This window comes from Equus asinus, chromosome 3, assembly GCF_041296235.1.
Source record: "Equus asinus isolate D_3611 breed Donkey chromosome 3, EquAss-T2T_v2, whole genome shotgun sequence".
Classification (NCBI taxonomy): domain Eukaryota; kingdom Metazoa; phylum Chordata; class Mammalia; order Perissodactyla; family Equidae; genus Equus; species Equus asinus.
In genome coordinates, this window is record NC_091792.1 from 7,750,599 (window position 1) to 7,767,495 (window position 16,897).

The 16,897-nt window shown below is 37.5% G+C and overlaps 1 protein-coding gene across 50 annotated transcripts in view; it reads left to right on the plus strand.

The window, feature by feature from the left end:
* The window catches only part of ANK2 (ankyrin 2), a 627,576-nt gene that overhangs the window by 400,640 nt on the left and 210,039 nt on the right, over positions 1 to 16,897 (plus strand). For 29 of the 50 annotated variants that reach the window (XM_070504611.1, XM_070504613.1, XM_070504612.1 and 26 more), the window contains exon 1: positions 3,410 to 3,686. The exons of the other annotated variants lie outside the window; for them this stretch is intronic. In XM_070504611.1, the coding sequence (XP_070360712.1) occupies positions 3,552 to 3,686 (135 nt within the window). In that variant the 5' untranslated portion in view covers positions 3,410 to 3,551. Of the gene's footprint in view, positions 1 to 3,409; positions 3,687 to 16,897 lie in introns of those variants that run through there. 50 annotated transcript variants of the gene reach the window in all.

Here is a 16,897-nt window from a genome sequence, read left to right on the forward strand (position 1 = left end):
AGAACCAAAATCTGGGATTAGTTACTCCTGGTGAAGAGGTCTTTTCATTCCACCACAGGAGCGTGGTCTAACTCTAGGTTAAGTTACAGGACTGAGACAGTTATTTCCTCTCCAAGGTGTTAGTGTTCTGATGATTCTCTAATCATTGCTTCATATTTGAAAGGTGAAACTTGAAGTTGCAGTGGATGAAGTTTTCAGATTTGCTGTCATAGGGACTTCAGCAGCTGCTTTCAGAAGATTATAGCTGAGAAGCTGGCCTGCATTCTCAGTCCTTAATCATGGTGCTCTTTTGATGGATTTGAAACACAGCTATTCAGATGAAAGAATAACAGTAAAAGCGCCTGGGAATTTAAGAAGATATTGCAAATATGTCACATCATGGAGTTTTGAATTTCACTTTCTAACTCATGCACCAAGTTCAAGTGTCCTGCTGTAAGTGTGGCCAAACATGCAAATATTTGCTTTCTGAGTAATTTGTCCTAATGACTTTGAAGCATTTTTGAGAAACACTGGTGACATTGTTCCACCCTGGCAGAAAGCATATCCTTGTCAGATGTCCACAGAGATCCCAACAGTCTACGACACATTATTATGGCATGGGTGCTGCACAGTATTTGTTAACCTTGCCTTCTGGTTGACAAAATGTTAAGTATATAGGTTGTCACATCCCCCAAGCTTTCGTGACAAACCTGTCTGGCGGCCACTCTTAGTTATCCACTGGGAGACAGAACTAGCAGTATTTTAACTTCTGAAGTTACGCCCTCTTCCACAGACCCCTCTCACCCCGTTTAGGATTAGGCAGAAAGCATCAGACCATTGGCAAAGTGTGGAGTGATCATGAATATAAAGCTGTCCAGTGGAAGTTCTGTTTTCACAGCTTTGATATCTTCCAGGTTGATAATTTAAATCTGCTCAGTCAGAAAATAGAAAATTTCAGCAATCATAGGAGCACCGGTGGATGGATTTGTCTTTCCTTTCCCATTCTTGTTTGGGGTTAAACTTCAGTAGTAGAACCACTATGGGGCATATTTTGGGCAGCCTGGAGGATAGCAGCATGGATGTTACAGTCCACAAGCAGGTAGGTTCTCTGTTAGGGAAAGAATAAGACCATTTCCCTGGGATGAAGAGAAGAGAGAAGGATAGAAGAAAAGTAATTGCTAGTCATTCAGAAAAAGTATCTTCTAAGAGTTGTCAGTGTTTCTTTTTTGGTTCATAGTCTCACTGTACTTTATAAACATTTTTTTCTTTTGTAATGAATTATTTTCTACAAAACCTGACCCCATACAATATTAATATTTTCTCAAAGGCTAAAATCTGGAGATGAAATTAAAGATTTGTCATGCTTAGGGGCCGGCCCCAAAGGCTGAGTGGTTAAGTTCGCGTGCTCCGCTTCAGTGGCCCAGGGTTTCACTGGTTCGGATCCTGGGCGTGGATGTGGCACCACTCATCAAGCCATGCTGAGGCAGCGTCCCACATACCACAGCCAGAGGCACTTACAACTAGAGTGTACAGCTATGTACTGGGGGGCTTTGGGGAGAAGGGAAAAAAAAGAAGATTGGCAACATTTGTTAGCTCAGGTGCCAATCTTTGAAAAAAAAAAGATTTGTCATCTTTAAAAATGTGTAAAGTTATTAAATTTGTTACTATTAATGTGTAGAAAGAAGTTTAGGTCAGTGTAGTCCAGTTAAATATTGACTTTATGAATTTTGCTCCGATCGGTGGCTGCCTTTTATTCATTTACTTAAGAAATATGTAATACCACTGTGTGCATTTTACATCTGTGAGAAGGTCAGTGAGAGAGACAAGGCATGTTATGTAAAAAGAGTAAGAGCTGATAGTAGTCCCAACTTTATTCAAAAAGAACAGATTAAGGGACTAACGTAGGAGTAATTAAGACTTTCAGGAGAAAGTGAATTTCAAGATGACCTTTGAAAGAGACAGTGAAGATGGACTGGTCGGGGAGGGGCTGCATGCTTGGCTGAGGGGAAACAAAATCAAAGGCATGGTGGTAGAATGGGTAACATATTAACAAGACCGAAAGATGCCAGCAAGCAATTCGTGCTGTTAAAGCGCTGCAGAATTATTTATCTTGCACCTGGGGACATCTCTCCCTAATCTGGAGTGGTGAATTATTCCTTTTACACATGTTAAGTACAGAGTTTCAGATCTCAGCTCTAGAATGAAGGGAGGAGGCTAGAGAAAATTTTTAGGACTTGCTTTCAGTTTTTAAGTTGCATGATTCTATATTAAAAGGCAAATATTAAATTTTCATGTTTTAAAAATAATCAACTGACTGATTCCAAAGTGAGGAAAAAAGTGCCCTTCTTTCAACAACTGGCAAAATCTTGGCTTATATTCTGAATAAAATAGTTCACATATATTCAAGAAGAAACACCCATTGTGACTTTGTAAGGCCATGTAAGGCAGTAAGAACCTTAGAGAAGAAGATAGGAAAATTGAAAACACATTCTTTTAGAAGAGTTTGTAAACACATAATTAAACGTCAGAGCTGACTTAATTCTTAGAGTACACAGTTCAAGTATGTGGAAGATTTGATGAGAAATTCCCATATTATGATAAAGCATTAGTTTAGCCTATATGAAAATGATGCAGGCAACACAAAGCCTTTGCCTGATACGTCTCGGCTACCAGTTTAATCTTGTTACTGATATTGAAGCTTAATCTTTATGAAACTTTCACCTAAGATAGTATGTATGTGTGGTGTTGAAAGCCATTTTTGAGTATTTTTTGTAAAGCTGGGGGAAACATTTTCAAAATATTAAAAATTATAAATGAATCAAAATGTTTGCTCTTATGTGGCACAATCACGAATAATGGAAAACTGTGGATAAAATGTAAAACATCCATAGCAGTGTAAAATAAGCCATTTTGATTGATGCGGTTCCAGTGAATTTCAAATGCTGAAAGGATGGCTAATTCTTTTCTGTAAATGATCATGAAAAAATAATGTATGTAAGCTGAGTGGATGCCTCTTGGTTTAAGCAGTTACAAACATAATTTTTACCTGTTGTGCTGGTTAAGCGAGATCATTAGCAGATTTAGTGTTCTGTGTGAGCAGCAAGACAGAGAGGGGAAAAAGCAAAGTTTTCGAAGGCATTCATTGAGTGCTGCAAAATTCTCCTATGTGGAGACATTTTACACAGCAGGAACTTAAGTCCGTGTGTAAAGCAGGCTGCTTGCGTGGTGAAAAACAAAACATCACCGCCCCCTCCCCTGCTCTCCCTCGGCCTCACCCCCCTCACTCCATTGACATGCATAGCTGGCCTGGTAGGTGTAAAAATAGACTGGCAGCGCCTGAATTGGAAATGGTCACTGAAGGCAGCCTGCAGTTGCTGGGGTTTTGAGCTCTCCCTGACACCAGCAGGCCAGCCAGCAGATGGGGAGAACTGGTGAGGGGCGTGTAGGGCAATCCAGCAGAGGAGCCAAGGATCATCTGGATGAATTGTCCACATTAGTGTCCCCCTGGGAACCCTGGACACAGCACAGAGGGCAAGGACGGGCCCACTGACAGCAGGAACTGTAGAACTGAGATGGGAAATGCAGCTCTCTGCCCATCCTGCCATGCCAGTAAGACCGTAGGCGCACAAGGACACATGCCGGAACTGGATAAAACCCCAGACTACTATGGCTGTGACAGCGAGGACACCAAAGAACTCGGGTCACGGGTAAGTTCCAGGCCACAGACGAGGAGGGGAGGAGGATGGTGGAATAAAAATCAACAATGGACCTCATTGGTCAAACTTCTAAACTTCCTGGAAGGAAGTTGACAGAATAAAACCAATGTGATCCAGCCACCTGACTGCCTCTGGTTCAGTGGCACGCTGTGGCTTCCTCTGCGCACTCTGCAGGGCCACATGTCTGTTCCTTCTGAGCTGGCTTTAACTATGAACTGACATTTGGGAATAAGCAATGATGCCGTCTCTTTAACTTGAAATTTTGTCCAAAGCTGGACATTTTATTATGGAGTGACCTGTTGCAATCTTGCAGAGATTTACCTCCATCCAGGCTGTCACTTTCTTCTGCCTGTTTACATGTTCGTATACGGTTCATTTTTCATTCGGTCACAGAGCATTTAAGCTTGTGTTAACTTCAGATCCCAGCTTGAGCCTGCACAGGCGTTTTACGTCTAATATTTGATGAACTTCAGTGAAAATGCCTTTAAATACTGTTCTGCTTATGACAATAATATTTTGTGCAGAGGCTTCAAAGTTGAGCAATCAAATATTTAACTTGACTTTCAGATTTTAATAATATGTAGTCTTGGTATATTCCTTAAAATGGTTACAAAGGCTTATCGTGATTTTTTGGGGAGGAGGGCCAAAAATCTTTCTGAAATATTCAATTTTCATATATTCTGGAGAATAAAGTTTTATCTTTGATCTGTCGGGTCCAGGAATTTGACCTTAGCACAAGTTATTTATTTCAGAGTGAAACCATGAAAGTAAGCAACGTAGGATTTCTGAGTACGAGAGACAGAGAGGTGGTCCCGGAGGAAGTACGTGCCTGATGATTCTATTTCCAGGAGTGAGAACAGCTTGTCTGTGAGGAGGCTGGGGTGGTGCCCTACTCTTTTTGTCTTTTGCTCTGACCTGGATGAAGTTCGTAATTTCATAGCATTGAAATTCTGTCAGCCCACAGCGAAACTGAAACAGAAACTAAGAACGTAACGTATCAATAAAGACAATACGCTGAGCCAGTGTTTGCAGTCAGCAGAAGTGAAGAGAAAGTCTGTGAGCCTTGTAGTGAAAAAGAGGACAGCGATTCTGGAACGGGAATGGAAATGAGCACAGACAGGGGAATAAAGAGAAAGGTGGAGAGGAGGCAACCCTGCGAGAAGGGAGAGCACCTGCCTTGACAACCGCACAGGCCAGCTTCCTAACGAGAGCAGTTGCATTTCTCCTTCTGGGTTGCCGTTTAAATGACCCACGTCCACCAGGAGAGTCACTCTAGATTTCTGAGCAGCCACTTCTGATGCAATTTCTGGACTGAGAAGACAAAAAAAAGGTGAACTTTTGGGTAACTTTTTAGTAACTCTACATGCTTGCTTAGTTGCAATCCAAAAATATATTCCCTAGGAAGTAACTACCTTATTTAAAAGAGTTTCTATGAATATTTATTAATTTGAAATTTAGGGCATTCTTTAAAATGTTAGTTAAAAATTCCTTCAGTATTTTTAAATTACACAGTGTATTCCATTTTTTCATCTTTGAAAAGTCATTAAGAAAAATGTAATGTGTAAAAATAAGAGGTGCTTTATAAATTAAATATGAGAGCATATTTTATAAATGTAGAGAATAGAAGTGGTGATATCTTGATGTGTTGACAGGTTCTTTTAGGTAAAGAAGAGCAAGTGTCAACATGGTTTTGAGGTCCAAGGGCTGGAATGAGAAATTCATTCAAAACTTCAGAGTTCAGAAAGCGATTAAAGACTTTTTAAAAGAAATAACCAACAGCAATATCATTCCTTTGTTAAAATCCTTTTATCCTGTTAATATAGATGTTGGCCCTAAAAAAAGTGTTTTTTTAATATTATAATCTGATTTCTCTGAATTAAATAACATACTCATAACCTGCTGATCGTTGAATAATCTCTTCTGTCAAAGATTTTCTAGATGGCAGCATGTACTGATTGCTGTGACGTGGAAAGGGACAGTAAAAGTGAAAATGCACCTGTTGTCTATCTTCTAAAGTAACATTCTGCTCAGAATTTCTCCACTTTGGCCATGGGGCAAAAAAAGTTAATTCTTCCTACCAAGGATGACTTAAGTAAAATATGTGGTTCTATCTAGCTTAGGTTTCCCAAATTTAGAAAATCTATCATCTTTCTTTACTTTTAAATGGGGTCTTATAGTAGACTGGAGTCACTCACTCCTTAAATCATCTGATAAATACTTTCCTTAATTAGTCCCTTTCCATCATTCATGTTTATCACAATTAATGATAAAGAGCTTCAGAACTTATTAACTTATATCTTTATAATATCCTTTTTTTGAGGGGGACAAAACAGAAACAGTGGTCCTTGGCACTTTTTTCCTTTTGGAAATAAACTTAGAAATGTTTTATAGCATTGATTGTGTTGTTTGGCCAAAAATTTCAAATAAATAAATTTTCCGGTTTATTCATAATCAGAACTAAACTCATGGAAAAAATATAATTTAAAGTAATACAACTGCTGGACTTTATGTAAATTAATACTTCACTCTTTTTTATAAGTTTTATTTAGAATTTTGAATATTCTCACATTTATCCTTACAGATAATTATAGCAATGAGGAATAAATCAATAGTCAGAAATTGTGTTGGAAGTAAGCAAACAAAAATAATTTCTCCTTGAGCAATATTATTGTATGTCCATATTTGAAATTCCACTTATAGGCTTGCAAGTTTTTTATAAGAAAGATAAAGAAAATCAGACCAGAATCATTTCCAGATATGTTACATACCTAAACACAGAAATTATACCAAAAAAATAGAAAATGAAACTAAACATTATTTTGGCAGTATGATAATTTTCTAAGTTTTAAGGCAACCTTTGACAATTATAGCAAAAAAGATGAACAGCTAATATGCCAAAAAAATGTTAAATTCTAGAACTGGACCAACAATGTGGTATTTTTATAACGTATATACAAATTAATATACAAATTAATAAAAGTAGAGTTCAGCAAATTCCTTCTGCAAAGGGCCCGAGAGTGACTATTACAGATGTTGTGGGCCATGTGGTCTCTGTTGCAGCTGCCTACCTCTGCTGTTGTGGCGACAGCAGCGATATACAATAGATAAACAAGTAGGCCTGGCTGTGTTCCAACAACTACTAAATTTTTCTATTATTAAAGTTTCAATTGCAAAATTTTTCAGTCACTAAATATTAATTTTAGTTACTATTTTTCTATTTTGTAAAGATATAAATTAAAATGATAATAAGCTACTATTCTATCTGAACCAATCATACCAATCTTCTAAGACTGAATATTTGTAATAATAAAATAGTATAATACTTAGTCTTAGAAGATTGTATTGAGACTGGTAGACATTCCTGGGTATGCTGTAAATTTTTCTAATTATTTCGAAAGCAATTTGGAAATACATTTCAAATTCTAGTTACAATTTCTGTATTTTGTTTCGCTAGTGCAGTGAAGACTCTAGTAGCAGGGAGGTATTTCATGGAGAAAAAAGAATAGGCAAATCTTCTGGGCAGACTCTCACCTCCAGCCTCAGAAAATGGACTGGACTGGACTCCAATCTCTCTGTTGTATGTATTCGCAAGCCCATCTCTCCCTTCACTCAAACTTTACAGGTGGGAGAGAACTCTACCCCAGAGACCTTATTCCAAATCCGCTGAGAAAATACCTGCCTTCCTAAAGAACATGGAAGACTCATGAGCATATGTTAGAGTTTTCCTCTGAAATTTTGTTGCCTCTTACTTTGGTCCTTAATGGACTCAAAGATTTGCTGTTATCACAATCAGCCTGACAGTTCCAAAAAGAGGAAACATGTAGGGCAGGAGAGAGTCAAGAACAAAATTCAATTATTTTTAAATTCTGATTCAGAATAAGTCTAGTAAGAATCCTGAGTTTTTCTTTGGATCACAGTAGGGAAAACTGCATCATCTCTCAGACACATTTTCATTCATGCAGATCAGCGGTATGTATAGTCCAAGTTCACTTATGAAAGGAGAATCTCTTAGAGATGCCGTGCAGAGATGCCCTGGATTCTAGGGGAGCTCTGTCCGTGACATGAGTCAGCAAAGCCATGCAGGGTCCTAGCAGGGTCCTAGCAGGCTCCAGAGAGACAGTTTCTTGACCATGCTTTGGTAACGTGCAATCTAGAACAGCATCAGGAATATGTCTTCATTTCCTGTGCTGCTTCTTGGTTTGCATTTTTGTTATGGCATCATTTATAGATTTGCATATTGGTCTAAGTGCGGTCTGTATTTTTTTTGCATCTAGATCATGTATGTTTTATTATAGTTTCTTTACCATATCAGATTAATTTGCTTTGTCCCAAGAGCAAAACCATAAATGTGATGTTTCGTCACAGACATTCCTTAGTTTATCTATCCTAGCTGGTTTTTAAATTAGTACATCCTTCTCTTTTTATCAGTTTATTCTCGGAGATTTTTATTTCTCATTTAATTTACTTTAACATTTTTCCCCAATTATAGTAAAGAATTTTATCTTTCTTATATCAGCCTTTTCATTATTCTGTAAATTTTCATGTGACTTTACACCATGAGCAGTGAATTCTGGTGTCACTGTGAACACAATTCAGAACTTTTCTGCTATGCTGAATCAAAAGATAGTAAGTCAATCGGCAAATATTTATTGAGCTAGGTATAGTTCTAAGTGCTGGTCATATCCTGGTGACAAGACAGAGATCCTGTGGTGGGGGGCAGGGGGAGCGTGCTGCCTAGCTGAGGCAGGAATGTGCTGGGCATGGTCAAGGGACAGGACAGTGTGGCTGACGCATAGTGAACAAAGAAGACAGTGTATGGCAGCAAGGTCTGAGAGGTAAGCGTGGGCCTACCTTGGCAGCAGTTTGGATTTCTTTCTAAATGTAGTGGGTCTTGGTAAAGCGGCTTGAGTTTCATTCGAAGTACAGTGGGAAACCTCAGGAGGGTTTTAGTCAGGAGAATGACAGGACCTCATCTGTGCTTTGAAAGAGCTCTCTCTCTCTCTCTGTCTCTCTCTGTCTTTTTCTCTCTGGTGGAGGATGGCTTGTGAGCGTGGCAAGAGAGGAAGGAGGGAGCCAATTTAGTGGTCCCTGAAACCGCTGAGGCGAACAATGCTGGAGGATTGGATTAGAGTGTTAACAGTGGAGGAGCCAAGTGATCAGATTCAGGGCGTATGTTTGTTTTTATTGAAGGATTGTTTTGGTGTTACAAGAGAAGGAGAAGGGGTTTTTGGCTTAAGCAACTGGGTATAAGATAGTGCTATTTACTAAGGTGGAGTGGTGTTTGTGTGTGTATCTGTGTGAGAGAAAGATGATTCATTATGTATGGAACATATCGGTATGTCAAGAGAGTTAAACTTTTCTTCAATTTTGTGTTTAAGAGGATAGATATACGAGCCTTTAAATGATATAGTAAACATTATCTTCAGGAGCCTTTTTATAACTGCTATAAGGAAACTTTCTTCATTTAGTTAGTTTTGATATTAATCCAAAAAAGAATCAAGAGTACAATGAAAATCCTTTTAATAAAGCATTTCAAAAAATATGAAATGATTTGGGCATGGTTATGTAACTTTTGGATGATTTATTTAAAGATAAATATTGAAGGAAGATAAGACAGCTTCTGTCATCTAGGAACTTTCAAGCTGGTTTTAGAAATAGGACTTATCCTCATGTGATCAATTGACTATAGAGGGCCGTAGACACTTCAGTGGCAATGTGAGTGGTGAAATGAGGACCTAGGAGATGCTGAAGAAGCAGAGGACCAGTGCAGCCCAGTGTTTTGGGAATGCCTCGTACACAGGGCTGATATTCAGCCAGTCTGGAGCACAACAGCTTTACCAATTTACCAATATTTAGAGTTGACCTCCTTCCACACAGGCTAATTAAATAGCTGCTTCTGTGAGCCCACCAAGCTGCTCTTCGAGTGAGCTGCCTGGAGCCTGTCTCCAGGGTTCCCCAGTCCACTTCCATCCCCAAAATGAGCAGACAAAGGAGTAATGCCTGGCAGCAAGGGGCCTCCAGGACCACCTTCCTCCAGCGCTACAGCCAGCATCTGTTGTCATTGGTTGGTTGCACGTTAATTCAGAAGACTGCCAAAATTCTATTTAATGATGAATAAAGAAACTAAGACCAGTTGTTAAACGTTTTGAATCTCTCTTCTGTTAATGGAGAAGTTGGAGCCTGTAGTAGATCTTGGCAGGAGAGTACAATCTTGGTTCCTGTTGGGAAGAAGATACATTCAGTAAGCATTTACTGAACACCTGCTAACTGCCGGGTCCTAGGTGTACCCAGATCAATAAGGCACACAACCTCGGCTTAAAGGAGCACAATCCAGGGATGGACAAAGCAGGAGTCCCAATATAATGTGGTAAAAAATCACAAGGTCTTATGGATTACCTAAAAATGACAACTCAGTCTGAAAGGGTGGCAGAAAAGTCAAATCTTGCAGCGTTATGGGTAGATCACAAATTCAGTCTTGGAATCGTAGTAACATAGAATGATAGAGAAGCAGTGTCTAAATCCCCATGGCTATAACACCTAGTTTGTATTGGACATGTATAGAACCCATGAAATTTGTATAATAAGCATGGGGATCAGATTATCAATATCTTGATAAGCCAAGTTATAGAATTTGGACTCTATTCCAGTGAAAGACCACTGATCAAAGGCCATTTTAGGAGAATCAATTAGATTGTGGTTTGCATATCAGAAGCACCACTCTCTTTGCAATGCCTAACAAAGTACCTAGCGCTTAATAGGTGCTCAATAAATATTTGTGGAACATATAAATAAGTGAATGACTAGGAAATCTCCCAAGGTAGCATATCCAGTTGTGGGCATTTTCCAGCTGCTGGTGACAGCCCACAGATGAAACCAGAGGCTGTGAAATTGAAAAAGTGATAGAGATACCAAAGACATGGCTCAAACATTTCAAGAACTCAGCGACTAAGAAGTTTTAATTATAACCTTCTGCTCAAAAAAGGAATGTACCCTTACTGCAAGTGCACACACATTACTGCTGTGGAATATTAGTTCTATAAGACATATTTACTATATAAAATAGCATATATTTTCTTGAATTATTATGCATTCCCTATATCAAGTTGTATATAAAATGCAATCCTTGCCTTTTAGAGAAATTTAGTGAAAGTTTACGTTGTGACAAGAGGAATAATTACAACATAAACAATATCTAATATAATATGTCTATTGTATATTTCTTACAGTGAGGTTCATCCAAACCAAACATAGTTATTTATTTAAACTGTCTAATAATTTTTAACAGTCTTTCTTCTGTTATATTTAATGAGAGTAGTTTCACTGTACATACAGTGGCTCTTCCAAGGTCACATGTATGATGGAGCTGAGAATAGTCTGGGGAGAGAGCTGTCTTTTCAACCATATTTTGCTTCCTTCCCACACAGACATCTGCCGTGCTTCGTATCCACTTTCAGTTGCTGTTTGGATTTAATGTCCTTTTAGTGGGTGAAACTTAAAATTTATTATGCCGCAAGAAATATCTACTCATTTTATGATTCGTTCATTTTCATTTAAAGGTTTCTTCGTGAAATTTGGGGCATATTATATTACATTTAATTGTCAACATTTTAAGTGTTTGGCTTTTCAAAAGTTACATTCACATCATATTTGTGTGGGCAAAAATCTTACGACGTACAATGATCATTTGAAGTGTAATCGTTTTAATGGTGTCTTTGAGCAAAGGAATTGTATCTAAAAGCTATGTGAAAGCCACGTGTTGTATAGTAAAGTAGAGATGTGAGTTGAAACAGTGTTTTTGATGAATTATAAATGTTGCTGACATATTGTTTATTTTAAATTTTGGTGGGGTTTTTTTGTACTCTTTACCCACCTAAGTTATCAATGAGTTACAAAAGGGGGCTTTAAAGCATAATCTTATGTTCTACCTGAAACTGTAACAATTTCTACATTCTAATGTAACAACTCTACGAAATAAACACATCATGTACTTAAAATTAAATTTCTATGATTGATAATTTGTCTAATGGAGACGTCTCATTTTATCAAGGAAAAATACAACAAATTGGATCTCTCCAGGCGGAAACAGTGTATTAAAACTAGAGTTAGTCTCTTTGGCTTTGCTACCTGAGTATCACATCTTTCTACGTGGTTGGTCTTCTGAAGGAAATTAGTTAGAAAGCATCTACTAAGACATCTAGTAAAACTGAAATACATAAGAAAATTTGTGACGCTTTCCTTTTTGAAAACCACTGGTTGTCATGTGTAGATTTTTTTATTTGCAGATTTATGAAAGGAAAAGGATATTTTTCAGAAATAAAAGATTCAACAATTTTCTACTAATAAAGAGTATGTTTTACAAAGTTGTCCATATGTCTATAATACATAATTATTTCTTTAAAAAAATAGCTTATCATATTCAGCTTTTTATGCATTCTTACATCTTATGACCAACTAAATGATTGATGATGACACAGGGATAAAGAGTATTTGGGTTGTGTAATAAATACATAGAATGAAAGGTCAAGTTAATCCTTTATGTCAGCAACTCCCGAAGTGTGTTCTGTGAACCAGCCACATCAGAAGAATCACCTAGGGTGTTTTAAAGTGTTGTGAATTGCTGAGCCTCCCTCCAGAACTCTAGAATTAGAATCTCCAAGGTGGGGGCCAAGATTATTTATTTAACAAGATTAAGCATGATTTCTAAGTAACCCTTAAGTGCACTGAAGTACAATAACTACTGCTCTGTGTTCTAAGAGGTTGACTTTACTGAAGAGACAGGGCTCAATATGTAACATCAGTGCTTAAGAGAATAAAAACCTTTCACATTTTATTAAGCTTCTTCTAACACAGGTTAATTCAGCTGATTGCCAAAATTCTATTTAGTGGTAAATAAAGAAACTAAGACCACACAGGACACATGGGAACAGAGGCTGCTCTGCCAGCAAATGGGGCCCTCCTAAGGTTCTTATGCATCGTCTTAAAAGTAAGAAAGTGTCTGCATTGTATTGCAGTGGAATTTTAAACCACAGCACTTAGAGTAATTTTAAGCTCCACTTCCAAAAACTAATAACTACAGTATACCTATCTAGAGTCCTTTCATTCATTGTTTAACCTTGTAAACTCCCATCAGAAATCTAGGCACTGAGGACCTCTATGACGTTGTTATGAAAATATGTCCCCAAATCTTTTAAAAATCAGAATTTCATTCTGCTGTTGATCAGCCAGCTTGAACAGCAGGATTTTCTGGATGATCTGATCCTCCCTTGGAACTGACGTCCAGTACGATATCCTGGCTGAATGCCACTTCTGCCTAAAAAGTCATGTAGCATGTGAGAAATGATTAACAAGTTCTGGCCTCATTAAAATTTCTTAGTACATCGACTAATGTGAAGTGTCAAGTATTCACTCCATGTCTTTTCAATTTTTAAAATTATATATGCATTCCAAAAGATCTGTAAATTTAAGTGCTGTCAGTTTCTTCCAAGAAGGTAAATAATGAATTCTGTAAGTCTACACGCTTCTTCCTTCCTCCTTCTTTCCTTCTGTCCTTCCTTCCTTTCTTTCTTTTGTTATATAATGTATTAATGAAGATTGAAGTATCAACCTTTTCTTTGGTGTTGATTTGTATTTACTCACCAGTTAATTCTTTGAAGAATTAAGCAGTGATCCAGATGGACAAGCCAACTTCCATTCCTTTTTAAAATATGGCCCATGCAGCTAGAGCCATGTGTCAGAGCCTCACCTGGACATTGTCAGTCAAGTTATTGATCCTGGGCTGCATTCTGGACTGTCCCTAACCACTTGATCTGGCATTAGGACTATGTCTTGTCTGCTCAGGATGAAAAATGACTTAGATGTGGAAAATAGCAGGAAAATAAGAAAGAAAATAAATAAAAGAAATGTAGGAATGTAGGAGGGAATTCTATATTAATTATTAATAATTGTGGCTATCATTTACTAAGCCCCTATTTTTTGCCAGATTCTGTAGTGGTGTGCTGCATACCATTCACAGAGTATCAATTTAATTTACTCCTGGTGATAGCTCTGTGAGTCAAGTATTAAAATTTACTTTTATTGAGTGTCTTTTATCCCGATACTCTCCTCTTAGGGGTTTTACATATATTACCTAATTTAATCCATATAATCCTATGCATTTTATAGACGAGTAAACTGAGGCTTATTTGAGTTCAGTAATTTGCTCCAGGTCACACAGCCTGTGGTAAGTGATAGAACCTGCATAGAAAAGGTAGTTCTAAGTGCATCGTGTTATCCTGGCTTTTTAAGGAAAGAGAAATGTAAAAAAAGGAGATATTAGAGAAAGTTAAAAGTGAGTTGAAAAATTTTCAACAATTGAGAAAAATTGCCCACTTGGAAAATTTTCAGATTATCACTTATGCCCCCTACCAAGATAAATTTCAGGTAATTAAAAGTTAAATGCAAAAAAAAAAGTAATTTTTTTAAAGCTAGAGGAAAATGAAGAGAAGTATTTCATTGATTTCAGGACTGGAAAGCATAAAAGCAATGGGAAAAAAATCCAAAAGTAGAAATTTATACTTTTTAGTCTATGAAACTTGAAACTTCTGAAAGTCAAGATATACGAAAAAGAAAATAAATTTGGAAAAATTTGCAACAAATATGACAAAATGTTATCTTGCCTATATGAAATTTTTAAAAGTAAAAAAGACATTTGAAACTCTGAGGACAGAAAATGTGAACAAATCAAAGAAGATAAAAAATGTAATAAACAATAAATGTTTGACTAAGTTTTCAAACTCTTTAAAAATGAAACAGGTAAATCAAAGCCACAATGAGATACACATCAATTAAACAAAGCAAATTTGAGCATGCTGTTCTGCTGAGACGGGCTCTTCCACAAACAGCCGTGGTGGTATCTTTTCATCCAGCCTCTCTTGAGGACAGTTTTGCAATATTACAATATGTGCCAAGAATCTACATCCTTTGACGTGGTTATTCCACCTTTAGGAATTTAAACAATGGACATAATCAAGCCAGGAACAAAGACTTATGTACAAAACTTTTTATCACAACATTCTTGACAATAATCAAAATCAAAGGCACTAGTTTTACAAATGATTAGGGAAAGTTAAAAACAATTGTAATCTATCTGTAAACTCTTAGGAGATTTAGACTTTCCTTCAAACTTTGAATAGTGTAGGCAAAAGTTATTTGGCAACGTTAGATTTTTTTTTTTTTTTTAAAGATTTTATTTTTTCCTTTTTCTCCCCAAAGCCCCCCAGTACATAGTTGTGTATTCTTCGCTGTGGGTTCCTCTAGTTGTGGCATGTGGGACGCTGCCTCAGCGTGGTCTGACGAGCAGTGCCATGTCCGCGCCCAGGATTCGAACCGATGAAACACTGGGCCGCCTGCAGCGGAGCGCGCGAACTTAACCACTCGGCCACGGGGCCAGCCCCCTGGCAACGTTAGATTTTAAAAGTAGAAGACAGAGTATTATTACCCCAGCTTTGTAGAGACGTTATCTATACACACATATACAGGCTGTATATACTATACAGAGTATATAGCAAAATTCTAGAAGAAAATGCATCAAAATCTGCCGAGTTTGATTAATGGGGTTATGGCTGCTGGCTGATTGTGTTTTCTTTTTCGTTCATTTTCAGATGTTCTATTATGAGAATATATATATATATTTTTAATGATCCCCCTACCTTTTTTAAGAGAAAGTTTTTGTAAGAACAAAAAAGGGGTTAAAGAACATAGAAAGTTGTTTAGTGTTAGACAAATACTCTTGTGGAGTATTTATTTCTGTATTCTCTAGGTTTCATAACAAATTATTTTATTTAATATTCTACACTTATTTAACTTTTCACTTAATTTGGAGAGAAGACTTTTTGTGTGTACCTTTTCACCAGGAAAATAGGATTACTATTATCATTTCTTATAGGTGTAATCAACGTTTAACTAGCAGGTGTGGTGATTAAGAACAGCTGAGAGAAGTTTCATCCATCTTGGAAGCAGTCCAGCTTTCAATCCCACTCAGGGAAATATGTCAGTATGAGCTAGTAAAAGTCTGCATGCTGCTTTGAAAACAGAGGAACAAATGTTGTCTTTGAAGCCTACCATGCTGTGGAGCTTGAAAACTTTTTTCCTTGCATGGTAATAGTGACAATTGTGATAGAAACATTGCTCTAGATTCGCTTGTTGAGGATAATATGCAGCCATATTTTGAAATAATATAACTTGTTTTTAAAAGTCACAACTCTTGGGGTAGCAGTGTTAAAGACAAGAAATCTGGAATTCCAGAGGTGTCAGGGCCGTATGGTTCAAACGCTGGCCTTGCCCCTACACAAGGAAGGGAAGTGGGCAACAAGGGAGATCAGAACATGATCACTGGGCCGGGAATGTGGCTACAGTAGCTTTCTCCCAGAGCAGGAAGCAGCAGACGCTACTATAAGTCAGTCGGCAATGAAAAGGTATGTGGCCCTTTTGCGGGGAGCCAGGGTGGTGGTAATGTGTGGTAGTTGTGGTTATGGAGTATGGAGTAAGACTGACTGGGCACTAATCTCAGCTCTGGCATTTATTACTAAAAATCCATGGACAAGTGGTTTAATCTAACTAAGCCTCAGTTTCCTCATTTGGGTGGTATATGAGAATTAAATGAGAATATAAAAGTGTTTGGCATACAGGAGCGTTAGTCATTAATATTGTAGCAGAAAGCGTGAGAAAGAAATACAAAAAATGCAAACCATTATTGCTTCCTTCAAGGAGTCTGCGGTCTGGTTGCGTAGCAGAGTGTATGCCCACAAAAGCAAACTGCATGTTGTCAAGTCTCATAAGTAGGCGGACGTCTTAAAGGACAAAGTAAGTCCAGGCGGCATGTAGAATCCTAATGTGTGTATGTCAGTCCATATTCTGTAGGAAAATATTAAGAAATCTCAATAAGCAATCACCAAAACTACATAAATATTCATGAATCGTGTGAAAACGATGAAGAATTAACTTTTTGCTCAATGTGCCTTTTGACAATTGCTTATCTTAAAATATGGTGGTAAAAAAGTGAAGTAAACCCAGTCAAAACACGTATAATTAATTCTCTTACTCGAAACCATAACCAGGAGAAAAAGGCTTTAGGTTAGGTTAAATCTTTGTAACGATTACTTTACATCATCAGGGTTAAATGAATAGTTACACCTGTGAAAAGATATCAGCAAAAGAAACTCAGT